Raw genomic sequence first — 26234 nt, 5'->3', positions numbered from 1 at the left:
TTTGATGACTCATTTCATTTCAAATCCATCTGATTAAAGGAAGGCTCATTTGTGTCAAGCTGGGTGAAATGAATTAATTCTGCGAGTGGTGTTTGTCGTAAGTGACTGGGTGCATGTGTGGTGTACATGTCATTGTCCCAGCGTTGTGTTGGAGAGGACATGGGCAGTAGGGGGTTAACAGCGAGAGCATTTAAGGGTGTTAGTCTTCTCTGGCACAAAAACACAGCCGCTCCATCATGGGGACGGTGACAACCTCATTAATGTCACAATATATTCAACTCGTCCTGCCCTGTCTGCTGCTAGCCCAAGGCTCACAGATGCTCCTCTACTGGCCTCTCAATAGAACAACTGGCCAGACCGTTCAACCAGACTGCTCAACCCAAACAAAACAACAGTCTCATTCTAGAACCATACTATAGAACCACTATCTCTGGCCCAACATTCTACAGTATGTACATGAGTAAAGGAGGGTTTATCCTAGAAAGCTAGATTCTAGATCATGTTTGTTATGTAGTTGTTATTCTTGGTTGAGGATAACGTCTAAACTGTACCCCTGTTGTTGACTGTAGGGAGTCTCATTTACTGGGTTGCTCTCTCATTTTTCGCCCCTAGCAACCTTTGAAGCTCTGGGGCCCTGCTTTCTCGCTCTGTTGTGTGTTTTTTCTCTCTCTTTTGTTTTTCTCTCTTTCTGTCCCCTTCTCCCAGCTCTCTCTCTCTCTCTCTCTCTCTCTCTCTCTCTCTCTCAATATGTGAAAGTGAAATGGCCGGCTGTTGCATGGGAATCTGTCCTATACAAGCCGCCCCCCTCCCACTGCGAGGGGTGTTTAGATTGCCTAGTCCCCCCCTCCACCACTCCTTCACTCTCAGTGAATCTATTTGATGTGTCCGCAGTGAATGTTGAGAGGCAGGGAGGGAGGGAGAGAGGGGGCTGGGGCTTACCCTGATTGTTTAGGAGGAACAGACTGTGTTTGAAGGATGGGGTGGTGTGTGTGTGTGCATGTGTGTGCGTTTGGTGGTGGTAATGGTGGGACGGACATCCTGATTCCTCCCTTAATGTGTGGACCAATCAATGGCACCTTTATTAAAGGAGGCCTGGAGTGGTCATTCTCTGGTCTTTGTCTATTCACTACTATTTTACTCAGTGCTACCATGGTCCCGCCCCCTCTGTCTCAGTCTCTCTTTCCTTCAATAAATCCCTATTTGTCTTTGTCTTTGGAGCTTGACTAATTATCCTTGTTTGTTCCTCTTTATGTGGATGCAGTCATGTGTTGTTGACTTCGTGGACTGGGTTGAGGAGAATCATTCCGCCATTTGCCACTTAATTAAGGGGAGGTCAGAATCCAGTGCTCAGCTCAGGAACTAAACGTGCAGAACTCGTATAGAATTATAAAAGGGCTTCAGCACTTATTTTCACACAAGTTATTCTGCAACTGATGCCGCTCATATAAATTAAGAATTAGGATTGAAAAGTAGAGAATCTAACAGCCTATTTGACCGTTTTGTGTCCTCTGTGCCTTTAGACTTTAGTCTTAATACTGTAATCTCTGCTTTGTTTTTTAGCAAACTTTTGTAACAAATGTCAGCTATAAGGTGGTAAAGAAAATATAGTCATTGCACACAGATATAACACTGAATTACTGAGGAAGTTCATGCTGCTCCAAGCAGTAATGCTTTATCGTTTAAAGAGACATTATTGAGATCTTTACTCTGTCTCTTTTCTGCAAGTCCCCTCTGTCCCCTAAGCAACAGAGGATTTTTTTAGCAAGTATGTGTGCAAGGGTGGCGAAAGTAGTGTGTGTGTGCATGCGTGAGTGTATGTGTTTCACGGTGTGTGCGTGTGTCGAGGGTAACCATCGGCTTGATTTCCTGAATATCATCCCCTGCTTATGAAGTTCACTCTCTATCTCCTCTCCTTTTCCCTCTCTTTCTCCCCCTCTTTTCTCCTCCCGCTTTGACATGCTAAATCTGCCGATTTTATTTTTCTTCCTCCTGCGGAGAGGAAGTGTCCTTTTCAAGGATCTCGGCTTTCCCCCTGACTGCCTAAACCCTGCCTATGTTTGGATTGTTGTTCTATTTCAAACAAAAGACAGAGGCGGGATTACCATTTCACTTCCTTTCACAGACTACCTTTCAAGTGGTGTAGCAGCTGAGGAATCTGAGTCACCACCGCTGGCCGCTTCCCTTTTTCTTAAACGGAACTCTATAGTACCAGCGTGGTTACATTTGGACCCCTACTACTGGGATTGAGGCCTTTTTGTGGCTTCAAGGCCTGTAATCACAAATAGGATATATAATCAGTTTTGCCTTTTAGATCGTATTGAATAAGATTTAACAGGGAGGACCTGATCCCAGATCAGCCCTCCTACTTTGAGACTGCTTTGTGAGTATGGGCCTTGGGCTCCTTTCTTGGACATTGACATCTTCTTAATGGTTCTCAGCCTTTTTGTTTCACATCCTGGCGCTAACTTTCTGCCTCATTTAGCCCTTGTCAATTCACTGGGCTCTCCTCCCTAGATCTGGGATTCCATTCATTCAGTGGGTTAGCTCTCTGAGGCAAACCTTGGCTAACTGCCCGATTTGACTTCATCACAAATTCCAGATTCTACCAAAACAAAATATTAGGCAGTACATCTGACTATTACCAAATCGATCACATATAGTTTAACGTTTGACACGTAATTGATTCTCGGTTTCAGAAAAGGGCTGGGGAATGTTTTTAAAAGGACTTGGTTCCTGTGTTTGAAAGTGAAAACCAGGGGGGTGGGGCTGTCAGCCTCCTAACCAGAGCAATCCGCTGGTTCTGGTCTGCCATTGATCCACTACCAGCCTTGTTCTCACATAATGACAGACTGGGGTTTGATGGAGGGCTTACACCATAAAACTGCTGGCTGCTCCAATCGCTGCTCCAATCGCCAGCCTTAAGAAAATAGTTATTCACCCACGGGAGAGATCCTTTTTCCACTGTTTTAATGCTTTTCAGGAAGTCGTAAGGTGGGTTTAGAGTTATGCCTGTACCATTGAGCTAATTTGAAGAATCTCATAAGTAACACTTAACTTAACCTTGAGGTATAATGCTTTAAAACTGGTTATAAGCATGTATGCAGGCTTTGTGGTATTACTGAACTCCTCACTAAACATAAAACAATTTCCCTTCTCCCAGTGTAATTAGCAATCCTTTAATGTGTAAAGGACAATGCAAGAGTTCAGGGTGACTGCTTTATCTGCCAGGCTGAGCTTTATGAACTATTAATGGTGGTTAGCAGTTAATCAAATTCCGTGCGGGCACTGACAAAGGCAGCTGTGATATGGGCCAGGTCTGTCAGTGGAGAGGAGAGGTAGGTTAATTAGCCCCTTTAGTTAAGGCTGATGCTGCTGAGAGCTAGTGGGCCTGGCAGGTGACATACTGTACTATACATTGCAATCGGGAAAGTATTCAGACCCCTTGACTTTTCCCACATTTTGTTACGTTACAGCCTTATTCTCAAATGGATTAAATAAAAAAAAACTCCTCACCAATCTACACACAATACCCCATGAAGACAAAGCAAAAACAGATTTTTAGAAAATGTTGCAAATTTATTAAAAATAAAGGTGCAGGTGCATCCTGTTTCCATTGATCATCCTTGAGGTGTTTCAACAACTTGATTCAAGTAAAATAATATTTGATTTGTCACATGCGTCGAATACAACAGGTGTAGACCTTACAGTGAAATGCTTACTTACAAGCCCTTAACCAACAATGCAATTTTAAGAAAATACAACAACAAATAATATATTAAAATGTTTGTCCACCTGTGGAAAATTCTATTGGTTGGACATGATTTGGAAAAGCACACACCTGTCTATATAAGGTCCCACAGTTGACAGTGCATGTCAGAGCAAAAACCAAAGGTCCCCAAGAACACAGTGGCCTCCATCATTCCTAAATGGAAGAAGTTTGGAACCACCAAGACTCTTCCTAGAGCTGACTTCCCGGCCAAACTGAGCAATCAAGAGAGAAGGGCCTTGGTCAGGGAGGTGACCAAGAACCCATTGGTCACTGACAGAGCTCCAGAGTTCCTCTATGGAGATGGGAGAACATTCCAGAAGGACAACCGTCTCTGCAGCACTCCACCAATCAGGCCTTTATGGTAGAATGGCCAGACGGAAGCCACTCCTCAGTAAAAAGGCACATGACAGCCCGCTTGGAGTTGCCAAAAGACCTAAAGTACTCTCAGACCATGAGAAACCAGATTCTCTGGTCTGATGAAACCAAGATTGAACTCTTTGGCCTGAATGCCAAGCGTCACGTCTGGAGGAAACCTGGCACCATCGCTAGGGTGAAGCATGGTGGTGGTAGCATCATGCTGTGGGGATGTTTTTCAGCGACAGGGACTGGGAGACTAGTCAGGATCAAGGGAAAAGATGAACGGCGCAAAGTAAATAGAGATCCTTGATGAAAACCGGCTCCAGGAGTGGACACGTCTCTGAATGTCCTTGAGTGGCCCAGCCAGAGCAGGGATTTGAACCCAATCGAACTGGAGAGACCTGAAAATAACTGTGCAGCGATGCTTCCTATCCAACCTGATAGAACTTGAGAGGATCTGCAGAGAAGAATGGGAGAAACTCCCCAAATACAGGTGTGCCAAGCATGTAGCTTCATACCCAAGAAGACTCAAGGCTGTAATCGCTGCAAAAGGTGCTTCAACAGAGTACTGAGTAAAGGGTCTCAATACTTTTGTAAATGTGATATTTAAGTTGTACATTTTTTTAAATGAGCAAAAAAATCAACAAACCTGTTTTTGCTTTGTCATTATGGGTTATTGTGTGTTGATTGATAATAATAATAAAAAACATTTGAATCCATTTTAGAACGTAACAAAATGTGGAAAAATTCAAGGGGTCTGAATACTTTCCGAATGCACTGTATACAGTAAACTCTGGTCCAATATCCATACTAGCATACCCCTTAAAATAAAGCAACATATTGGGCATGGATTTCTGATGGTGTGCTAGTGTAGACATTGGGACATAGCCACGAGTCAGTTTGAGCATTGTCTTCAGACCGATGGCGTCATTCTAACATTTGTAATTATTTGTAGTTTTGTCTGTTTTTTAGGCTTACTTACTGATATTTCGAAGTGTAAAGTGACGTTAGTGTCCATACAGACCCGTTGGCAGTCAGTGTCCTGGGGGATCCTTGTCACTCCAACCAGCGACAGAGTCGTTTTACCATATCAGTGTGAGCCCCTTTTCTCTGTCACTCACCCAGACGCCCAAACAACAGCCCCTTTCTACTTCCCTTATCACTCCGCTTGACGGGGTCGCGGGGTCAGAGCCACACTGAGCATGCCCAGCCATTCACTGTATTGATTTTCTTTTTTAAATCCAATGCTATTTGGATGGTATTGCAGTTTGTGTGTGGGTGGGAGAAAAGAGAACTGGGGAGTCAAGATTCAAGATGTAGAGCGATGTAGAGATAGAAGTCTGACTAGCAGAGAGTGGAGGGAGATAGATCCCTCCTCCTCTGCTCCTCTCCATTCTCTGGCTCTATAACTGAAGGAGGCCCAGCCCCAGCTCCAGTCCGCCTCTCTGTCTGCCATTCAGGCCCATCGATCGGCTTCCCATCCCGGGCACCCCAGGGGAGGCCGGGGCCCAAGCGCAGGAAGTCTCCTTTGTGGGGGATCCTCCAGTTATCCCTTTCCGACTGATGGCTGACAGCACTGATAAAAACATGTCCCCCTTTCCTCCTGTCCTGTATTGTCCACAGCAGACATGCTGTTCACAATGTGTAACCTTTAGATAGCTGGCTAGACTGTAACTCTCCTGCTGCAGACGATTATCAGTGGAGGTGGGATACAGTTTCAACATCTGGCCCCTCCACTGAGCCCTTTCATCGTCAGTGTCCTGACACTCAGAGGCTACACTAGGCTCCCTATTAGAGAAAATACATGATTGAGACAATGGCGTGACTGTTAGGATTGTTCTTAAGGATCGTTCTTAAGTGGCCGCATGTGGTCTAGGCCCTATGAGTACTGCGGAATACAGTTACTCCAAAACCTGCCAGAATTTCCTTGGATCCCTACCCTCCCGCCGATCACAAAAGCTCCTCTTGTGAATAATTATCATGGCTTTAGATTACAAATGATCTATTTATTTAATAGAAAATCCCATTTTACAATTTTATCATTGTTTCTTGTTTTTCGGTCCTCTGTAACCTCACTTTCCCTCTTTAACCCTCTATGTCATATCTCTTCTCTCTTTCCTCACCACCAGGGAGGAAAGGGAGCGGTGGATCCGGGCTAAGTATGAGCAGAAGCTGTTCCTGGTGGGTCTCCCCCAGTCGGATGTGCCCCTGGGGCAGCAGCTGCTCCGGGCCGTGGTGGAGGACGACCTGAGGCTGGTGGTGCTGCTGCTGGCCCACGGCACCAAGGAGGAGGTCAACGAGACGTACGGAGACGGGGACGGACGCACCGCCCTGCATCTGTCCTGTGCCATGGCCAACGTGGTCATCACCCAGCTCCTCATCTGGGTGAGTAGGTTGGGGTTTGAGAGGGGATGGTTTTCAACCTTGATTAAAGGTTGATTATCTTCCTGGTTGAATAAAGATTGAATGATAATGAATAAGATAAGATGGTTAAAAAGTTAGATAGATAGGGAAAATGTTATGGTCAGGGTCAGGAGTGTTTCCTAAGCATGTTGACACGACCAGGAAAAACTCCTGGCTGTGGAGGAAAATGCAGTTCTTTGAGTGAATCTGCTCAACTAGCTAGACCACAATGTCAACTACACCTCTCTCTGTCCAGTCCACTTCTCCTCCTCACACCTCTCATCTGTTCCCTCAGTACGGTGTGGACGTGAAAAGTCGGGACGCGCGCGGCCAGACGCCGCTGTCCTGCGCCCGGCGGGCAGGAAGCCAGGAGTGTTCTGACATCCTGCTCCAGCACGGCTGCCCCAATGACCCGGTCAGCAGCCTCACCACCCCCAACATGAGCCGCAGAAACCCCAATGTTAACCCCAACCCTAACGTCAACAACAACAATGCCCTCAGTGAGCTCAACCGCAGTGTCAGTATAATGTAGGACCAGGAGTGGATCATCCCAGAGCAGACCGGAGTAGACTTGACTCACCGATCACCAAGGCCGTGAACATAAACACACTGTGTCCCCATAGAAGACCCAGTGACCGTACTACTCTCCCAGTCCCCATTCTCCTCCTATTCCGCTTCATACTGTGTAACCTAAACTGAATGACTGACAGTGGAGGCTTTTTTGGGCGCAACGGACAGGATAGAGATATTCCAAGATGCTGAGAGAGGCAGGCTTACCTGGTGGACATTGTATATTGTACTTGTTTGGCTGTTGTTTTCTCATATCATTGGCACAGCGGTACTGTCTGTGAGTAACAATCATGATCAGTTTAAAGCTTTTTATTGTTATTAAGCATCAACCAAATGAATGGCTCACCCCTCCCCTCTCTAGTAAAACAGTTAATTTCTATGCTTGAACATTTTCTTTCCTGTCTTCCTCTGTTGGAGCCAAACTGTGTTTATATTGTGCTGTTTGATGAAATGACAAACTCCCTCCCATAATGCTTTTATCCCTATATAGAGAAAGATAAACACCTTCGTAACATTTTGCTTTTAGATACTCCAAAGGAACTTCCATGTTGGACGCACAGCGTTTACTGAGTGGTATCATCCATAGTCATACAGGAAAGAAACTATTCCTATAGATAGTGTAATAGGGTTTACAACAAGTCCTCCATAGCCCACCAATTTCAGAATTCAGAAGGTTCTAAATTAACCAGTTAGTATTGGTACTATGAAGCCATCAAACTCTTGACATGCCATTCATGTAAAAAAGCAACGCATGTCTAGGTGGAAGGTCAAAAATGATTGAAATACTTTACTTACGGGCAAAAGGTTTAAATCATAATTTGACATTTCAGAGATGATTGCACAATGGGAGAATTTTGGGAGATAGTTAAGTGAGTCATTTGTTCTTCCACCCTGATCACGTCCCGCTTGCAAATCATCCATGATTATAAGGGAATTGAGGGTCTGTTTTATGAGCATCATGTCGATTGGTTTTTGTAAAAATGCCTCTTCAATCAGAAATCATTCAGAGGAATGATTGAAGGAAGGAAATTGTATCATTAAGAGATCTTTGTTGGAGTAATTTTTGGATGGATTTGAAGAGTGTTGATAACTATTTGACACAGATCACATAACCTGGCCCCTGCAGGCATAATGGAATGTCTGTTCACCTCTTGTAGCCGAAGGCCCTGTATATTGGTACTCATGATTATATGTCTTTTGTTGATGTGAACTATGTGGTGCGTGTGTGGGTGTGTGCGGTGCACATGTGTGTGCGCGTGTGTGAATGAAGGAGAGACAGGAAGTGACTGGGTAAATCTGTGTACGGACACCATTGGGAGAAAAGGCCAGCATTTATAGTTGCTTGACTAAAAGGTTTTTGGAGCAAAAAAAGGTGTTTTCAAGTACAGACCACTGTAACAAGCAGGGGTTGGAACCGAAAACAGGAAAATAACATTTTTGTGAAACAGAAGCGAGGAAATTATCTATACTGTTCCAGAACAGACCTGTTATTTTAAAAGCATGGTAACCGGTTAATAATGTTATTTTATGTTTCGGGGGATTTTTTTCCAGGCACACAAAGAAATGCAACAAAGAGCCTATGCAAAGCCCTCACTCTGTCACTCAGAAACGTATTCCAGTGCCTGCAAGCTGGAAATCTTTGCCTGTGTGTGTTTAGGCTACCCCCCCCCCCCCTCCTCCCCCCCCGAAGCATAGGCTACTGTACTGACATTACAAGTGTGATTCAGAAGACGGGGAGAGATTTTTTATTGGCTAGAGAAGAATGGATTCACTTTTTTCAATGCTAGTTAAGGATACTATAGTTATCACGTTTCACATTGGATTTATTAACTACGAAAAGGAAGACGTTTTAATTATGGTGCCGCTCTGCACAAACAAGCTTGTTAACTAGCTCTGGTCCAGCATTAAGCCAGCCCTCGGAACTCTCAGAGTGGACCGGACTGACCAATCACCAAGGCCCAGCGCTTGCATAGAAACCGCTCCTCTGTAGGTAGGGTATAATTCGGTGGGATTAATTCGGATAATGCATGTCATAACAAGCCAAGCCTCCTCCTCCACCCTCTCGCTCTCCCCACCCAGGGGAATCGCATCTCGCCCCCTACACTTGTCTGTCCATCACACATGTTAACAACTAGTTTGCCCGCTCCATAGCAAGCTGCTCTATCTGCACTGATTGGTGAAGTAATTTATTGAACTAAATGTAAAAAACTGTTCATTCCACAGGCCAAAAAGGAATGATAGAAAATGGAATGGTTCAGTACTTTATTTTGCTGGTCGGAACAGTGGAACGGAATAAAATAAAGTGGTGGTTCTGTTCAGAACGAAACGATTGGAAAGTACAATTGGTTGGTTGGTTCCAACCCCTAGTAAACAGTAGCTCGTCCTCCAATAAGACTTATCCTGAAGTGGTGTGGATTAACGTTGACTACTGGAGTCGTTTTGAAGCTTTCCCTCTCAATTCCTCTACAACCAATGTGACTTTAACGAACCATCCAACCCCTCACCCTTACTCAAGGGACCAAAACAGGTACATTCAAGTGTCAAACCATGGAGATAAAGACTAAAAGGGTCAAGATGGGATGGAGAGAAAAGCCAAGATAACTTGACAGTTTTTATGGTAATTCTTCATGATAATATCATATGTGTATATATATAGACGAGACAAAACAAGATGGAGGAGGGACTTTCACAACAGGAACATTCAAGTGGTATTGGCATAAAGTATATAGAGACATTTCATTTTCCTCGCTCTTCTGCCGTTTTAAGGTTTGAAATTAAAACCCAGTTTTCTGGTCTTTAAATGTACTATGGCAGTGTTTATGTTTACAGGGCAAAGGCTCTTCATATTAACGCTGTTACATTATCTACATGGTTTTGTTATTTCCCAGCAGGCTAAACTGGTTGGAATTACGTTAGTACAACCTGGTTACAACCATATTATAACCTGGTTGTAAACTGGTTGTAATGAGGACATTTAAACCAGCTTTGCCCCCCCCCCCCCCCCTCCCCCGCTGTGTTCCCTCAGTATTTGTAGTTTATTGAAACCCACAAGATATAAAGATGTGGTCAATCAGGAATAGTGTCAAATACAGTATTCACTTTCATCCCTGTTGGCCTGAATTGGCCCTCAGATTCAACCAAATTACATTTAGACTGATGGTCAACAGAGCTTGTAGACAGCCTTACGTTATAACTACATTGACGAGTTGACCTTTTCCTTTGGTGTACAGTAGGTGTACAGTACGTGTACACACCACCATGGCACCAACGTATTTCAATGAATTCTCAAGTACATTTCAAAGTATGTCTGATATACGGTAGTAGATTATTTCCTATAGAGGAGTTTGAGGTATATACTTACCTGATGCCATAGGACCATATTCACCCTTGTAATATTTCCCTTCCCCACTACTCTTAACGCTGCCTGACTATAACCATTATTCTAAGCAAAATGTTTCCCCCCAAAGACGGGCTGTTCTGATATGGCACCCTATTGCCTAAATAGTGCACTACTTTTGACCAGAGTTCAATGCGATACCTGGTCAAAAGTAGTCCACTATAAACGGAGTAGGTTACTATTTCGGACGTACCCAGGATGTAGATATGGGTCCAAGATTCTCTATGACCAGACAAGCTCCCAGTCAAACAATTGAAAATATTTTTGTTTTTTACAGTCAGTCTTCCTTGACTTGTAAACCCTATTTTGATATCTTTTAAATTTTTTCATCATTGTTCTTAAGCATATTTTTAGGTACTTTGGTTAGGTCTCAATGTAGCTACATTATCTGACCATTTGAGGTACTTTGTGTATAATGATGTACATTTGACATATTTATAATGCAGTATGTAAATATTGTTTGTTTTTGTTTAATTTTCCTATTGTATTTTTTTCTCTCTTTACGTTCGGAACGTGAGACAAAGCATAAAGCTAAAGAGTTAGCTGCTGTGTGCTTGGATGCTTGGCTGACTGTTGACCTATTCATCAAACACTCCAATAAAACTATGTAGCCTTTCCTGGATTTGGGAAATAACAAAATGTTTGAAATGTGTCTCTCTCTTTGCATCTTCTTTGACTGACTTGTGTAAGTGATGTACTTGTGTATGTACTCTATGTGCTAGCATCATCTGAAGCAGAAGCTTACGTTGCGACCACTCTTAAAACCAAGGGGCCACTCCCAAGGCAACATTTCAAACTCAGCTGTCTTACACGAGCCCTCCATTTTCTTAATGGCACTTCCTACCTAATCGTATGTGTGATATACTGTACATGGATGAGTATGTGATGTGCCAATATATGATTTCCTGTTTCAATATCTAGGATTAATACATTTAAAAGTATTCTTCTATATACAGTAGGTCATGGATGTAGGATCAATAGCCAGCTTCACTCAGTCAGATCCATTGAAGTTAGACAATAAAGACAATCCACTCCTAGTACTGTGTTTCAAATGAGCATCAGTTTTGGGACACTGAGGATAGCCTGTTGGTGTATGTTGTGTATTCCGTTAGTATTAATGTTTAGTGTATTCCATTTGGTATTAATGTGTATTGTGTGAATACCATAGTTATTATTGTGTTTCAGGAGTACCAGACCTTGGCAGAGGACAGAGCTCTGATGCTTCCTTCCTCTGCCAGCCCTTCAGCTAAGTGGTGTTGCCCCCTCTACCCTTCCACTTCCTGCTCATGGGGCCCCCCAATAGTCCAAATAGTCTCTCAGTAAGGAGGATTAAGATAAAGAGCCAGGCTTAGTGTCAGGCAGCATGACAGGCATTATGACGCGGCGGGGGAAAGTGAAAGGTCTCAGTGTCGAGACGCGTCAAAGCACACCACTAATCCACTCCTCATTTTCAGCTTATCTGCTCTCGCTAATACAGGGGGACTCTGTGCTTCACCTCTCGGTTTTTTCTTCTGTTGTCTTTTATTACCTGTTTGTCGTTTCTTTCCTTCTTCCTTCCTCTTTGCAGACTGAGGTGGTGATACAGCCACATGTTTGTGTTTAAGCGCTTACACACACACACTTAGTTGAGAGAGTAGCCTATACAATGTCAGCACCAGTGGTGTAGTGGTGCCTGGAGAACTGTATACGCTAATTTTGCCAAAAAGTTCCCAAACGGTCCACCCGGCGACGGAAACGTGCCGTGTTTGAAAAATTCAGTGAGGAACAGTGCCATAAACTCTGGATGACCTAAAATTATGAATCCCATTTTGGTCTTTCACAGTCAGGCCAACCCAAGCTGTCCTGTGCAAGTAGGCTAATAGTAGACCTACTATTGAAACAGATAAATGAGGCTGGTTTCAGATTTGTCCAATTTTGGGGGGTTTCACTCTCAAAGTCACACTGTTTTAATAGAAAAACAACAAATTGGATGTTAGAAATCCATAACAATGTGTAAACCACATCAGGAGACCACTTTTGAGGTCTGGGTAAAATGTAAGATATTTAGATTTGCTTATTCAAGTGCCCATGCACCAAGCACTGTTGTTTGGTTAGTGGTGTTGCCAGAAGATACCGACCCTACCGTTACGCTTGTTTACACTGAGCGGCACTGGGGTCGGAAGGCTAGCAGTGGCCACTGCTGCCATTTTGGAATGGCAGTGTCAGGCAATCAGCTCTTTTGTTGTTCAACACAATGTGTCATTCCATAATGGCTGCTGTGGGTACTGCTAGCTAGCATGAGGATGGAAAGCCCAGTTTTACGGAAAACAAGCAGTATTTCAACATACTTGAATTATCAGTGTCGATAAAGGTACAATTTGGAGTACAGTGGTATATCCCATCCCTGCATTGAGGTACGTTTTCCGATCTATATTGCGCGCCGGCTCCACAGTATCTTAATGTAGCCATAATTGCGTTCCGACCCCAGTGCAGCTCTGTGTAAATAAGCATAACGGTAGGGTTGGTATTTTCTGGCAAGTTAGTGGTGTTTCTGTAGCACATGAGATAGATTTTGCAAAACAAATAGCCACTGGATTGATGCAAATAATCATAATATCATTCTGCCAGGTAGGCAGGCTACTTTGTATCTATTTTACATTTAAGTACACTCTTAGAAAAAAAGGATGCTAATTAGAACCAAAAAGAGTTCTTTGGCTGTCCCCATAGGAGAACCCTTTAAAGAACCCCTTTTGGTTCCAGGCAGAACCATTTTGGTTACAGGAAGAACCCTTTTGGGTTCCATGTAGAACCCTTTCTATAGAGGGTTCTTCATGGAACACAAAAGAGTTCTACCTGGAACCAAAAAGGGTTCTCCTATGGGGACAGCCGCAGAACCCTTTTGGAACCCTTATTTCTAAGATTATACCAGACGACGTTTAGGCCTATCATTAGCATTGCAATGTTTTTCCCGTTTCTTAATTGTTTGAAACCTGGAAGTTTTACTTCATATTATGAGTGATGCCTTATCTTGCTTCCAAGTAGCTTATAGCCAAAATCCACCATAGAAACGTGAAGGCAATTATTTAATAATGGCTTCCTCATATGCTTCTCCTGTTCAATTGGTTATCTTTCAGCTTTCTTTCATTGTCTAGCAGCCAAAGACATTATCCTAGTCATATTAGCAACCCATGAAAAATGTTGCATCTTTAGATCTTCCCTCTTTCAAAATTTTTTACGGATATTTCTATCTCTGTCCATGAATCCGCTTGCATGTGCAGTGCACATTTTAGAACAATGTTTTCCCGCAAATTGCATTTAGGACCATTCAAATTCAAAAGAATAGTTTAATAAAAATTTTAGCTAAACATTCTGATCTGTTCCATAAGCTAAATTAATTGATATGGCGTAAATCTCCACTACACTACTTTGATACACATTGTGGGGATTAACCTCTATGGGCTTGGTAACCCCCCCCCCCCCCCCCCCCCACAGGACGATTGAGTTAACTTGCGCTAATGTGATTAGCATGAGGTGGTAAGTAACAAGAACATTTCCCAGGACATATGGGCAGAAAGCTTAAATTCTTGTTAATCAAACTGCACTCCCCAATTTACAGTAGCTATTACAGTGAAAGAGTACCATGCTATTGTTTGAGGAGAGTGCACAGTTATGAACTTGAAATGTATTAATAAACCAATTAGGCACATTTGGGCAGACTTGATACAACATTTTGAACAGAAATGTAATGGTTCATTTGATCAGTCTAAAACATTGCACATACACTGCTACCATCTAGTGGCCAAAATCTAAATTGCACCTAACCTGGAATAATACACAATGGCCTTTCTCTTGCATTTCAAAGATGATGAAAAAAAAAAGCGCTAGTTTTTTTGTTTGGATTATCTTTTACCAGATAATTTCCACAAACTTCAAAGTGTTTCCTTCCAAATGGTATCAAGAATATGCATATCCTTACTTCAGGTCCTGAGCTACAGGCAGTTAGATTTGGGTATGTCATTTTAGGAGAAAATTGAAAAAAGGGTCCAATCCTTAATTAAGAAGTGAGTATACTCAATTCCCACTGAAAGTAAGTGGTTATACTGTGTATACCTGCATAGAGGGCCTTCACTGACTTAATTTATATTTTGTTGTTACAGCCTGAATTTTAAAAAAGGATGAAATGTTAAAAAAACTCACCCATCTACATACAATACTTGGTAAAAACGAAGTTAAAATGTGTTTTTAGATATTTTTGAATGACCATGCGAATTTGCCAATCTTGGTGTTCTCTGGCAAATGCCAAACGTCCTGCACGGTGTTGGGCTGTAAGCACAACCCCCACCTGTGGACGTCGGGCCCTCATACCACCCTCATGGAGTCTGTTTCTGACCGTTTGAGCAGACACATGCACATTTGTGGCCTGCTGGAGGTCATTTTGCAGGGCTCTGGCAGTGCACCTCCTTGCACAAAGGCGGAGGTAGCGGTCCTGCTGCTGGGTTGTTGCCCTCCTACGGCCTCCTCCACGTCTCCTGATGTACTGGCCTGTCTCCTGGTAGCGCCTCCATGCTCTGGACACTACGCTGACAGACACAACAAACCTTTTTGCCACAGCTCGCATTGATGTGCCATCCTGGATGAACTGCACTACCTGAGCCACTTGTGTGGGTTGTAGACTCCGTCTCATGCTACCACTAGAGTGAAAGCACCGCCAGCATTCAAAAGTGACCAAAACATCAGCCAGGAAGCATAGGAACTGAGAAGTGGTGTGTGGTCACCACCTGCAGAACCATTCCTTTTTTGGGGGTGTCTTACTAATTGCCTATAATTTCCACCTTTTGTCTATTCCATTTGCACAACAGCATGTGAAATTTATTGTCAATCAGTGTTGCTTCCTAAGTGGACAGTTTGATTTCACAGAAGTGTGATTGACTTGGAGTTACATTGTGTTGTTTAAGTGTTCCCTTTATTTTTTTGAGCAGTGTATATCATTCTCTTTACTATTATTCTGACATTTCACATTCTTAAAGTAAAGTGGTGATCCTAACTGACCTAAGACAGAGAATTTTTACTCTGATTAAATGTCAGGAATTGTGAAAAACTGAATTTAAATGTATTTGGCTAAGGTGTATGTAAACTTCCGATTTCAACTGTACCATGGCTTTAGAGCTGTATCCAGGAACTCTACGTTGCGTCATACGTAAGAACAGCCCTTAGCCGTGGTACACAGTATTGGCCATATTCCACACCTCCTCATGGATTATTGCTTAAATATACTGAACAAAATATAAACACAACATGTAAAGTGTTGGTTCCATGTTTCATGAGCTGAAATAAAAGATCCCAGAAATGTTCCCTACACACAAAAAGCATATTTCTCTCAAATTACGTGCACAAATTAGTTTTCTTCCCTGTTAGTGAGCATTTTTCCTTACCCAAGACAATCCATCCAACAGGGTTGGCATATCAAGAAGCTGATGAAACAGCATGATCATTAAACATGTGCACTTTGTGCTGGGGACAGTAAAAGGCAACTCTAAATATGCAGTTTTGTCACACAACACAATGCCACAGATATCTCAAGTTTTGAGGGAACGTGCAATTGGTATGCTAAATGCAGGAATGTCCAACAGAACTGTTGCCAGATAATTTAATGTTAATTTCTCTACCATAAGCCGCCTCCAACGTCGTTTTAGAGAATTTGCCAGTACATCCAACCAACCTCACAACCACGTGTAACCATGTCAGCCCAGGACCTCCACATCCACCATCTTCACCTGCGGGATCGTCTGATGCCAGCCACCCGGACAGCTGATGAAAGGAGGAGTTTTTCTGTCTGTAATAAAGCTCTTTTGTGGGTGAAAAACTCTGATTTGCTGGGCCTGGCTCCCCAGCTCCCCAAGTCATGTGAAATCCATAGATTAGGGCCTAATGAATTGATTTAAATTAGCTGATTTTCTTATATGAACTGTAACTCAGTAAAAAAATAGAAATTGCTGAATGTTGTGTTAATTTTTTTGTTCAATATGTACAGTATATATATACCGTACCAGTCAAAAGTTTAGACACACCTACTCATTCAAGGGTTTTTCTTATTTTTCCTATTTTCTACATTGCAGAATAATAGTGAAAACCTCAAAACTATGAAATAACACAATCCTGTCTTGGGGCTCTACAGACAATTGCTTCGACCTCAAGGCTTGGTTTTTGCTCTGACGTACACTGTCAACTGTGGGAGCTTATATAGACAGGTGTGCCTTTCCAAATCATGTCCAGTCAATTGAATTGCCCAATTTGTAAGTCGCTCTGGATAAGAGCGTCTGCTAAATGACTTAAATGTAAATGTAAATGAGGTAGACCCCATTCAAGCTGTGGAAACATCTCAATGATGATCAATGGAACCAAGATTTACCTGAGCTCAATTTCGAGTCGCATAGCAAAGGGTCTGAATACTTATATAAATAAGGTATTTCTGTTTTTGTTGTGTATATTGATGAGGAAATGTTTTTATTTAATCAATTTTAGAATAAGGCTGTAACGTAACAAAATATGGAAAAAGTTATGAATATGGAAAAAGGTCTAGATACTTTCCGAGGGCACTTTATATATATATATTCCGGTCTCTGGTATTGCTCGTTCTGATATTTCTTAATTTTTCTGTATTATTTGTGTATTGTTTTTTTAATTTTTTATTGCTAGGTATTAACTGCACTGTTGGAGCTAGAAACACAAGCATTTCACTGCACCTGCGATAACATCTGTGTACGCCACCAATAAACTTTGATTTGATTTCAAAACGTTTTCTCCCTTGGTGTACAGAACCCTGTTTTTTTATTGCATACAGTAGGAGTTAGCTAAACACTGAGGAGTGTTCTGTGCTGCCCACCTTGGCTCAGACAAATCACCTCCCAGATTGCAGAGGAGGGTTTTCCTCTGATGGATGGCTACACAAACACCTGACAAGAACATATTTACCAGCATTAATTAAAAATCTTGTGTTGCGCTACCTAATCACAAGGTAATTGTTTACTGTGTGCTTGCTGTGCAAATTGTTTAACTATAGTTGCCTATCATATGCATGGTTGCCAATTAGTAGGACTCTTTCAATATTTTATTGTTTTCATATGAAAGGCAAAAATCTGCTGATCAAAACCATTTCTGTTGAATTCCAGTTTAATTGCCGTGAATATAATACCTCAGTTATAAACCAATAAAGGTATTTGTTAATTAACATGCTTGTTTCTGTGTTTCTACTGAAAGTGTCGAATACATCCTAGGCTTTAGATCTGACTAACAGATCTGGGACCAGGCTAAACCTTTTCCCCTTTGACCAGTAATTATATCTATCTTGTTACCTTCCCTCCTGACCACTTCTCATGGGTATTCATCCTCAGTCCTTCTTGACAAGCTCCTGAATATCCATTTATAATTTCCCCCTCCATCATGTGTGACCAGAAGTAACCTAATGTCCATGTTATATCCTGCCCCATCGGACCTGTCCCCTCCTACCCATTTCTACACACTCATCTCCATATCGTTGCCTCTCCTTAATCAGAGTATCTAAGTAAATACAAATGTTTTTCCCTCCCTCTCTACCTCTCTTCCCTTCATACCGCCTTTATTTTACTCTCTATCCATCCCTGTTTCTTTTCTTCACATCTCTCCCTCTTCTCTCCATCTCTCTCTCCCCTCCTTGCCTCTCCATCTCCTTCCCCCTTGCATCTCTTTCTCCCCCATCCCTCCCTCTATCCCTCTCCCATTCTCTCCCTCTTCCCTCTCCCTACTTATCTCTACCCCCTCATTCCATCTCTCACTCTCTTTGCCCCCCTTGGCTCATGTTCGCGCGTTTCTTTTTCGCCGCTGTTAATTTGCCTGAGAATGCATTAGCTGTAATGAAGGCTGAGGGCCGAGGGAATCCTCCAGGGTTCCATTAATCATCCCCCCTCAGACAGGCAACCTTGATTACAAGTGGCAAGAAATTCATTAGAGTCGGGCCTCTGACAACTCTTATCTCCGCCACTGGATCTGACTCATTAGGCAGCCAAATTAAAGCTATGATGGCCCTGATGAAACTCAGTGCTTGTTTATCTTGTGCGATTTGATGCATCTGCCCATATATCACGGTTGGAGATGGAGAGGGGGACGTCCGGCATTAAGACCCTCCCAGGAAGTCAGGGCTCTGGCATGGGCACACAGATGGGATGGGATGGTCTGATTACCTATGTACGTCTCTCTAGGAACATACATGTACAGGAGCAGATTTCATTTTAAGAAATCACTGTTGGAGATGTGCAGGTGGTGTCCAGTATGCAGACCCTTCCCAGAAGTCAGACAAGCCTCTGGTCTGTGTGTCTGTACACTCACTGTGAGGGATGGTAAATAGATGGGATGGTCTCTCCGTCTCTCCACAAGGACACTATCTGAACTGAATGTAGATCTCATGGACATGTATAATGTGATCATTTGTGATTCAAGTAGTAAATGATACACTGCTCTCAGTGAGGTGCTGTATTTAGGTGTACACGCCCCTATGTATTTATTTCCCCATTGAAGCTAATTTTGGATTTGAGATCAAATGTTTTATATGAGGCGACAGTACAGAATGTGACCTTTTATTTGCGGGTATTTTTGTGCATCACCGTTTAGAAATGAAAGCACTTTATGTACATGTATTTGTATTATAGTGTGGTAAATGTTTTCAAAAGTTTAGTATTTGGTCCCATATTCCTAGCACACAATGACTGTGACTCTACAAACTTGTTGGATGCATTTCCAGTTTTTTGGAGTTATGTTTCAAATGATGTTGTGCCTAATAGAAATTAACAGTAAATAATGTATTGTGTCATTTTGGAGTCCCGCTTATTGTACATAAGAAAATAATATGAATAATGTGGATGATACCATGATAACGGATAATCATGAATTAATCATAAATAATGATGAGTGAGAAAGTTACAGAGGCATAAATAGTGTATCAACCCCCCCCCCCCCACATCTTTTTTTGCTCCTCACCTACAATGTTATTGGTAATGGTGAGAGGTTAGCATGTTTTGGGGACATGACCTTTGTGCATTTGTAACTTTCTCACTCATCATTATTCACGATTCATTCAAAGTAATCCGCAACCATGGTAGCATCCACATTAATGTAGAGGTGTTCAGAAACATATTCTACTCTTATTTACAATACATGTCATGGGCGGATTGTCTGTTTGGCAATTCTGGCAAATTCTAGAAGGGCTGGACCATCTTTTATTGGGGTGGGCTGGTCAATAATTGTTTTATGAATAATAGTATACAAAAATAATCATGGACACGGCTGGCGGCCCATGGGCCTGTTTTTTTATGACTTTTGAACTAATTATCTGTTGTCATAATCATCTATACTGAACAAAAATATAAATGCAACACGTAAAGTGTTGGTCCCATGTTTCATGAACTTAATTTTTCCATATGCATAAAAATCTTATTTCTCTCAAATGTTGTGCACAAATGTGTTTACACCCCTGCTAGTGATCACTTCTCCTTTGCCAAGATAATCCATCCACCTGACAGGTGTGGCATATCAAGAAGCTTAATAAACAGCAGGATCATTACACAGGTGCACTTTGTGCTGGGGACAATAAAAGGCCACTCTAAAATGAGCAGTTTTGTCACACAACACAATGCCACAGATGTCTGAAGTTTTGAGGGAGCGTGCAATTGGCATACTGACTGCAGGAATGTCCAACAGAGCAGTTGCCAGAGAATGTTATGTTCATTTCTCTACCATAAGCCGTTATTTTAGAGAATTTGGCAGTACGTCCAACCGGCTACACAACCGCAGACCACCTGTAACCATGCTAGCCCTCGACCTCCACATCCCACTTCTTCACCTGCGGGATTGTCTGAGACCAGCCACCCGGTCAGCTGATGAACCTGAAGAGTATTTCTGTCTTTAGAAGAGCCCTTTTGTGGAGAAAAACTAATTCCATTCCATGGCTGCACCCCTGCTCAGTCATGTGAAATCAATAGATTATGGCTTAATTCATTCATTTCAATTGACTGATTTCCTTATATGAACTATAACTCAGTAAAATTGTTAAAACTGTTGCATGTTGCGTTTATATTTTTGTTCAGTGTATATTGAGCATTTGGCTGACCAGTGGGCAACAGCCAAGATGGGCCGGCCCGATTTTCTGACTAGCTGAGCTGCGGTGGCGCAAATTCACATTTATAGTCAAACGCGCATCATCAAGGAGAGTGAGACTCACTCTGACTCTGTCAGTCACTCAGTCAAAACAGAAAAACTGAAAGGTGGTGCCGTTAAGGTTAGAGAGACCAAAAAATGCGCTCTTGATGCCGATACTGATAAATGTGTGAAATGAACTGTCTTATTGCTGAAGGTTCTGGTTCTGCTGGTCTGAGCGCTGTGTCTGTGTCTGTGAGAAATGACAGATCAGCTGCTGTAGTGCAGTCGAGGTAGGAAGAAAAAAAAGAAAGACACACGCACACTGACACAGCTCGGGTAGTCTACTGCTGCCAGTTAGGCCTAATATTTTGCCTGTATATTGTATGAAATATATTTCATACCTGCTGTAGTTGCCAGAGAATTTAATGGGAAGGGAGATTTGGGGAACATTTAAGACACTAGACTACTTGCAATATATTCTAACAAGTCGTTAGACTGACTTTTATAACACATCCGTAAGGCAATAGCAATCTACTAGACATGTATACAGTGCTTTTTACTAAACACAATTCATCATGTATTACAATAAAGGTCAATTCGGAGAATGTCTGTGAATCTTTTTGTTTTATCAATGTTTATTCGCTTCTGAATCTCAGTCTCTTCAGCCCAGTGAGTGGGTTTATGAGCTGTAGTAACAAGTGGCTCTGGTGTCTGATTACATTACATAGCCACCACCCTGAAGGCTGGAAAGTCCCGCCTACAGTATATCCCGCATATGTCATTCGCTGAAAGGCCCGTCACTTCTTGGCAGAGAGATACGTTTACACGAGCGGCACTGTCAAACGAAGCACAGTACTGAAAATCGATCCGCATCCACATAAACTTGTCCCGGCATCGTTCTTTGACAAACACAAAACAGAAGGTTGTGTATTGAATTCAATAGAAGAAGACAAAGAGAGAGAGAGGGAGAGAGAGAGAGACTGCCAGTTCGGCTGCAATCCTGTTAACGGGATCGATATGACAACAGCCAGTGAAAGTGCAGGGCGCCAAATTCAAACAACAGAAATCTCATAATTAACATTCCTCAAGCATACAAGTATTTCACACCATTTTAAAGATACACTTCTTGTTAATCCCACCACAGTGTCCGGTTTCAAAAAGGCTTTACAGCGAAAGCACCACAAACGATTATGTTAGGTCACTGCAAAATGACAGAAAAACACAGCCATTTTCCCAGCCAAAGACAGGAGTCACAAAAAGCAGAAATAGAGATAAAATTAATCACTAACCTTTGATGATCTTCATCAGATGACACTCATAGGACTTCATGTTACACAATACATATATGTTTTGTTCGATAAAGTTCATATTTATATCCAAAAATCTCAGTTTACATTGACGCGTTACGTTCAGTAATGTTTTGCTTCCAATCTACTAATTACATGCATATTCTAGCTTTTAGGACTGAGTAGTAGGCAGTTTACACTGGGCACCTTTTTATCCAAGCTACTCAATACTGCCCCCCTGTCCCAAAGAAGTTAAAATAGCTGTGCAGCGATGCTCCCCATCCAACCTGACAGAGCTTGAGAGGATCTGCAGAGAAGAATGGGAGAAATTCCCCAAATACAGGTTGCCAAGCCTGTAGCGTTATACCCAAGAAGACTTGAGGCTGTAATCGCTGCCAAAGGTGCTTCAACAAAGTACTAAGTAAAGGGTATGAATACATAAGTAAATGTGATATTTAAGTTTTTTTTTATAAATGTGCAACATTTTCTAAAAAACAGTTTTTGCTTGGTCATTATGGGATATTGTGTGTAGTTTGATGATAATAATTTAAAAAAAATCAATTATAGAATAAGGCTGTAATGTTACAAACTGTGGAAAACGCCCAGGGGTCTGAATACTTTTTTGAATGCAGTGTAATACCAATTCACCTTTAAGATGGTGAACAGGGGGCACACCTGTTAATTTAAATGCATTCCAGGTGACTACCTCATGAAGCTGGTTGAGAGAATGCCAAGAGTGTGCAAAGCTGTCATCAAGGCAAGGGTGGCTACTTTGAAGAATCTCAAATATATATATTTTTTTATTTGTTTAACACTTTTTTGGTTACTACATGATTCCATATGTGTTATTTCATAGTTTTGATGTCTTCACTATTATTTTGAGAAAAAAGAAGAAACCTGCACACTGCTCTTGATAGTATCACTGCTCTTTAATAAGCTTTACGTATCGGCCTTGCAGCCTTCGTCAGAGCTTTTTTTCCTGCAATGTAGAATATAGTAAAAACAAAGAAAAACCCTTGAATGAGTAGGTATGTCCAACCTTTTGACTGGTACTGTATATTGGGCACAACATAACACAAGAAAAATAAACTGCAAATGCATCCAACAAGTTTTTAGTCACAAGCTTGATGTAGTCATTGCGTGCAAGGAATATTGGACGAAATACAATTTTTTTGTCAATATGTAATACACAACAGTAAGTGAATTTATCAAAAAACGTATGACACCTTCGAATGGGGGGACTACATACATAAAGTACCATTACTTTCTAAACAGTAAAACAGATATGTATGACAATACCCTCAAATAAAAGGTCACATTCTGTACTGTCGCCTCGTATAAAACATTTGACCTCAAATCCAAAATGCTGTAGTATAGAGCCAAATTAAAAGTTTTTGATTTACTGTCCAAATAAATATGTAGGGGAGTGTATGTACTATGGCATCAATAGAAAATACATTGCATTAAACTCAGTATAACAATACTAGGGATGTGTGAGTCATTTACTATGTTCTCCTTATATATTCTCAGATGATTCCAGGTTCACAAAAGACCCATCATCTCCTAAACATCTACAGATATAGAGACAATCACAAGACCTTGAAAACTCTTGCAATAACTGCAGTATTACAGCAGGGTATACGTCATTGTTCTTTAATTGTGTATAAGCTCACCTAGTGTGAAATAGCTATAACACTCTGGTACGATGTCATCTACTTGAAATCCAGGATTAGTCAGCTTTTAGGACAATATTAAATCTTCCATCACTGGCCCATGACAACATCCATCCTCATATCACCATCCCAGTGACACAATCTTGATGTATGAAGTGGACAATAAACAAATGACTCCACCTTGCCACGGTTGGTCAGATGGCAATGCTACTCATGCCATTTGATGGTCACTCTATGCAGTTGGGCTGTTGAGACAAATATCATGGTCGAATCTGACTACAGGCCTTAACATTAACTTCCCCTTAGCCTTATTGTTGGTTAGAGGCTGGAGGCTGTGGTGCTCAGATATCTTTTCAATTCAATCATTGAAGTTCAGTCATGGAAGTTCAATGGCAGCCTAAAACATAGATTATTATTGTTTCCTCAAAGGACATAAGGAAGAAATGATCTAGCTCATACAATATGTCTCATGTTCAGTGTATTATGTAGTTGTCATAGAAATGTGGAGCCCTATCTCTTCCTTCCATCTTGAGCAGTGTGTTGGTTTAAAACTGTGAGCTGGTTAATATAGCTACAGTAATATATTATAATATCAGGATCATAGGAGCCCCATTTGGAAACAGTTCAAAGAGATATATTGTGTCCAAACTCACATCCGGCATCTGAGGCCAGCGGAGGTTGAAACTTTGCACTGCCTACCATGGTCCCCTCCCTTTAAGAAACTTTGCAGGCACACTTTAGATTAACCATAAACTCAAACCTTAAATTGCCATGTAAAAACTACCCTGAGTTGAGAGAGAAAACTAGAAAAGCAGACAAAGGATATCCAAGGAATTGGGTGAGCCTAACCAAATTGTGCATCATAACCGCCTTACCCTCTGGTAACAATACATCTATTGGGCTTTGTTATTGTGTCCTTTTGTGCCAGGTAGCCTAGTGCCTCCAAGATCGAATCCCCGAGCTGACAAGGTATAAATCTGTCGTTCTGCCCCTGAACAAAGCAGTTAACCCACGGTTCCTAGGCCTTCATTGTAAATAAGAATTTGTTCTTAACTGACTAGCCTAGTTCAATAAAGGTAATAATAATAATATAACATTTCAAAGAGTCATTTGACAGAGTAAATTATAGTTCTGTCATATGATGATGCATGTTGCATGATGACATCAACTGTTTTTGTGTAGTTTGAATAGCGCTAGCTCCCTGTAACGTTGTGTACAGTATGTCCCACTGGGCACACACTGGTTGAATCAACGTTGTTTTCAGGTCATTTTTATGAAATTACGTTGAACCAACGTGGAATAGACGTCCGTGCCCAGTGGGGTGTGTCATTGCCTCCCCGCGACAACTCTGTTCCCTCCATTAGCACCTAAGCACAAGAACAAACATCGAACATTTGGCGTCATTGGAGGTTGAGACTAAAAAAACATTCACTCTCGACCCACAACTGGCAGAGTTGAAGTCTCTTCAACAGCTCTGGCAGATTTGAAGTCGAAAATTAATTAGGCAACTTTTAGTTAATTGTTTTAACAGTAGGCTATAATTGTATTCTATTTCATTTAAATATTGTCATGTTATCCGTTTACCTTTCCGTTATAGGTTACCTAATCATTGCCGTCATGATTGAGATGACATTAATGTGACAGCAGCAGCAGAAATGCAAAAACAGGTGTCGCTAATTAGCTTAATTTCTTGACTCGATTCAAATATCGCGCTTGATAACTTCGTTGACATGTGGATCAGTTATTCAAGACCTACCTGAGATAACATCTGGGGGAAATCTATTATAGCCTAAAGTTTTTCAAACCAACCCACATCTTGGATATGCTCTTTGCGCACCTGTAAATACTGTAACAACCACAGTAGCCTAAATGTAGCCTAGAATAAATAGTTCATACAGGTATGCCTACACCTGTAAAAAATAATTGATAGCTTTTTAAAATTCTCTTTGTTCCTTTCTTAGGATTGAAATTGATGGAAATGTACCAACTCGGATATCAAATGAATTACTTATACATCAAAATAAGTTAAACTTTTCTCTGTATTTATGAGTTGAGACCTGCTGGCATAAATAACACACACACACACACACACACACACACACACACACACACACACACACACACACACACACACACACACCCACACACACCCACACACACACACTCACACACACACACACACACACACACACACACACACACACACACACACACACACACACACACACACACACACACACACACACGGTCTTGTACAACTAACCTTGTGGGGACACATTCAAAATCATATTTTCCCTAACCCCTAACCCTAACCCTAACCTTAAGCCTAACCCTAACCTTAACCCAAAAACCTTAACCCTAACCCTAAACCTAATTCTAACCCTAACACTATTTCTAACGCTAACCCTAAACCCCCTAGAAATAGCATTTGACCTTGTGGGGACCAACAAAAGGTCCCCAGTTGATCCAATTTTTTGGTTTGTTTACTATTCTTCTGGGGACTTCTGGTCCCCACCAGTATAGTTAAACACGTCCACACAACACGCGCGCGCGCACACACACAGACAGTGTTCAATCTCTCTGGTCTGGTCTCGTCCTCTCTTACAGTGATTGATGTTGAAGTTCATTACGAC

At 41.8% G+C, this 26234-nt stretch overlaps 1 protein-coding gene across 1 annotated transcript in view; it reads left to right on the top strand.

The window, feature by feature from the left end:
* Positions 1-11124, top strand: part of LOC120020277 (arf-GAP with GTPase, ANK repeat and PH domain-containing protein 3-like) — a 241098-nt gene extending 229974 nt beyond the window's left edge. The window contains exons 17-18 of the mRNA XM_038963827.1: positions 6256-6511; positions 6825-11124. Coding sequence (XP_038819755.1) covers positions 6256-6511; positions 6825-7061 — 493 coding nt within the window. The 3' untranslated portion in view covers positions 7062-11124. The remainder of the gene's footprint in view (positions 1-6255; positions 6512-6824) is intronic.
* The last annotated feature ends 15110 nt before the right edge of the window (positions 11125-26234 follow it).

This window comes from Salvelinus namaycush, chromosome 25 (assembly GCF_016432855.1).
Source record: "Salvelinus namaycush isolate Seneca chromosome 25, SaNama_1.0, whole genome shotgun sequence".
Lineage (NCBI taxonomy): Eukaryota > Metazoa > Chordata > Actinopteri > Salmoniformes > Salmonidae > Salvelinus > Salvelinus namaycush.
The sequence above is the reverse complement of the archived record's forward strand: the minus strand, read 5'-3'. Positions and strand labels throughout refer to the sequence as shown.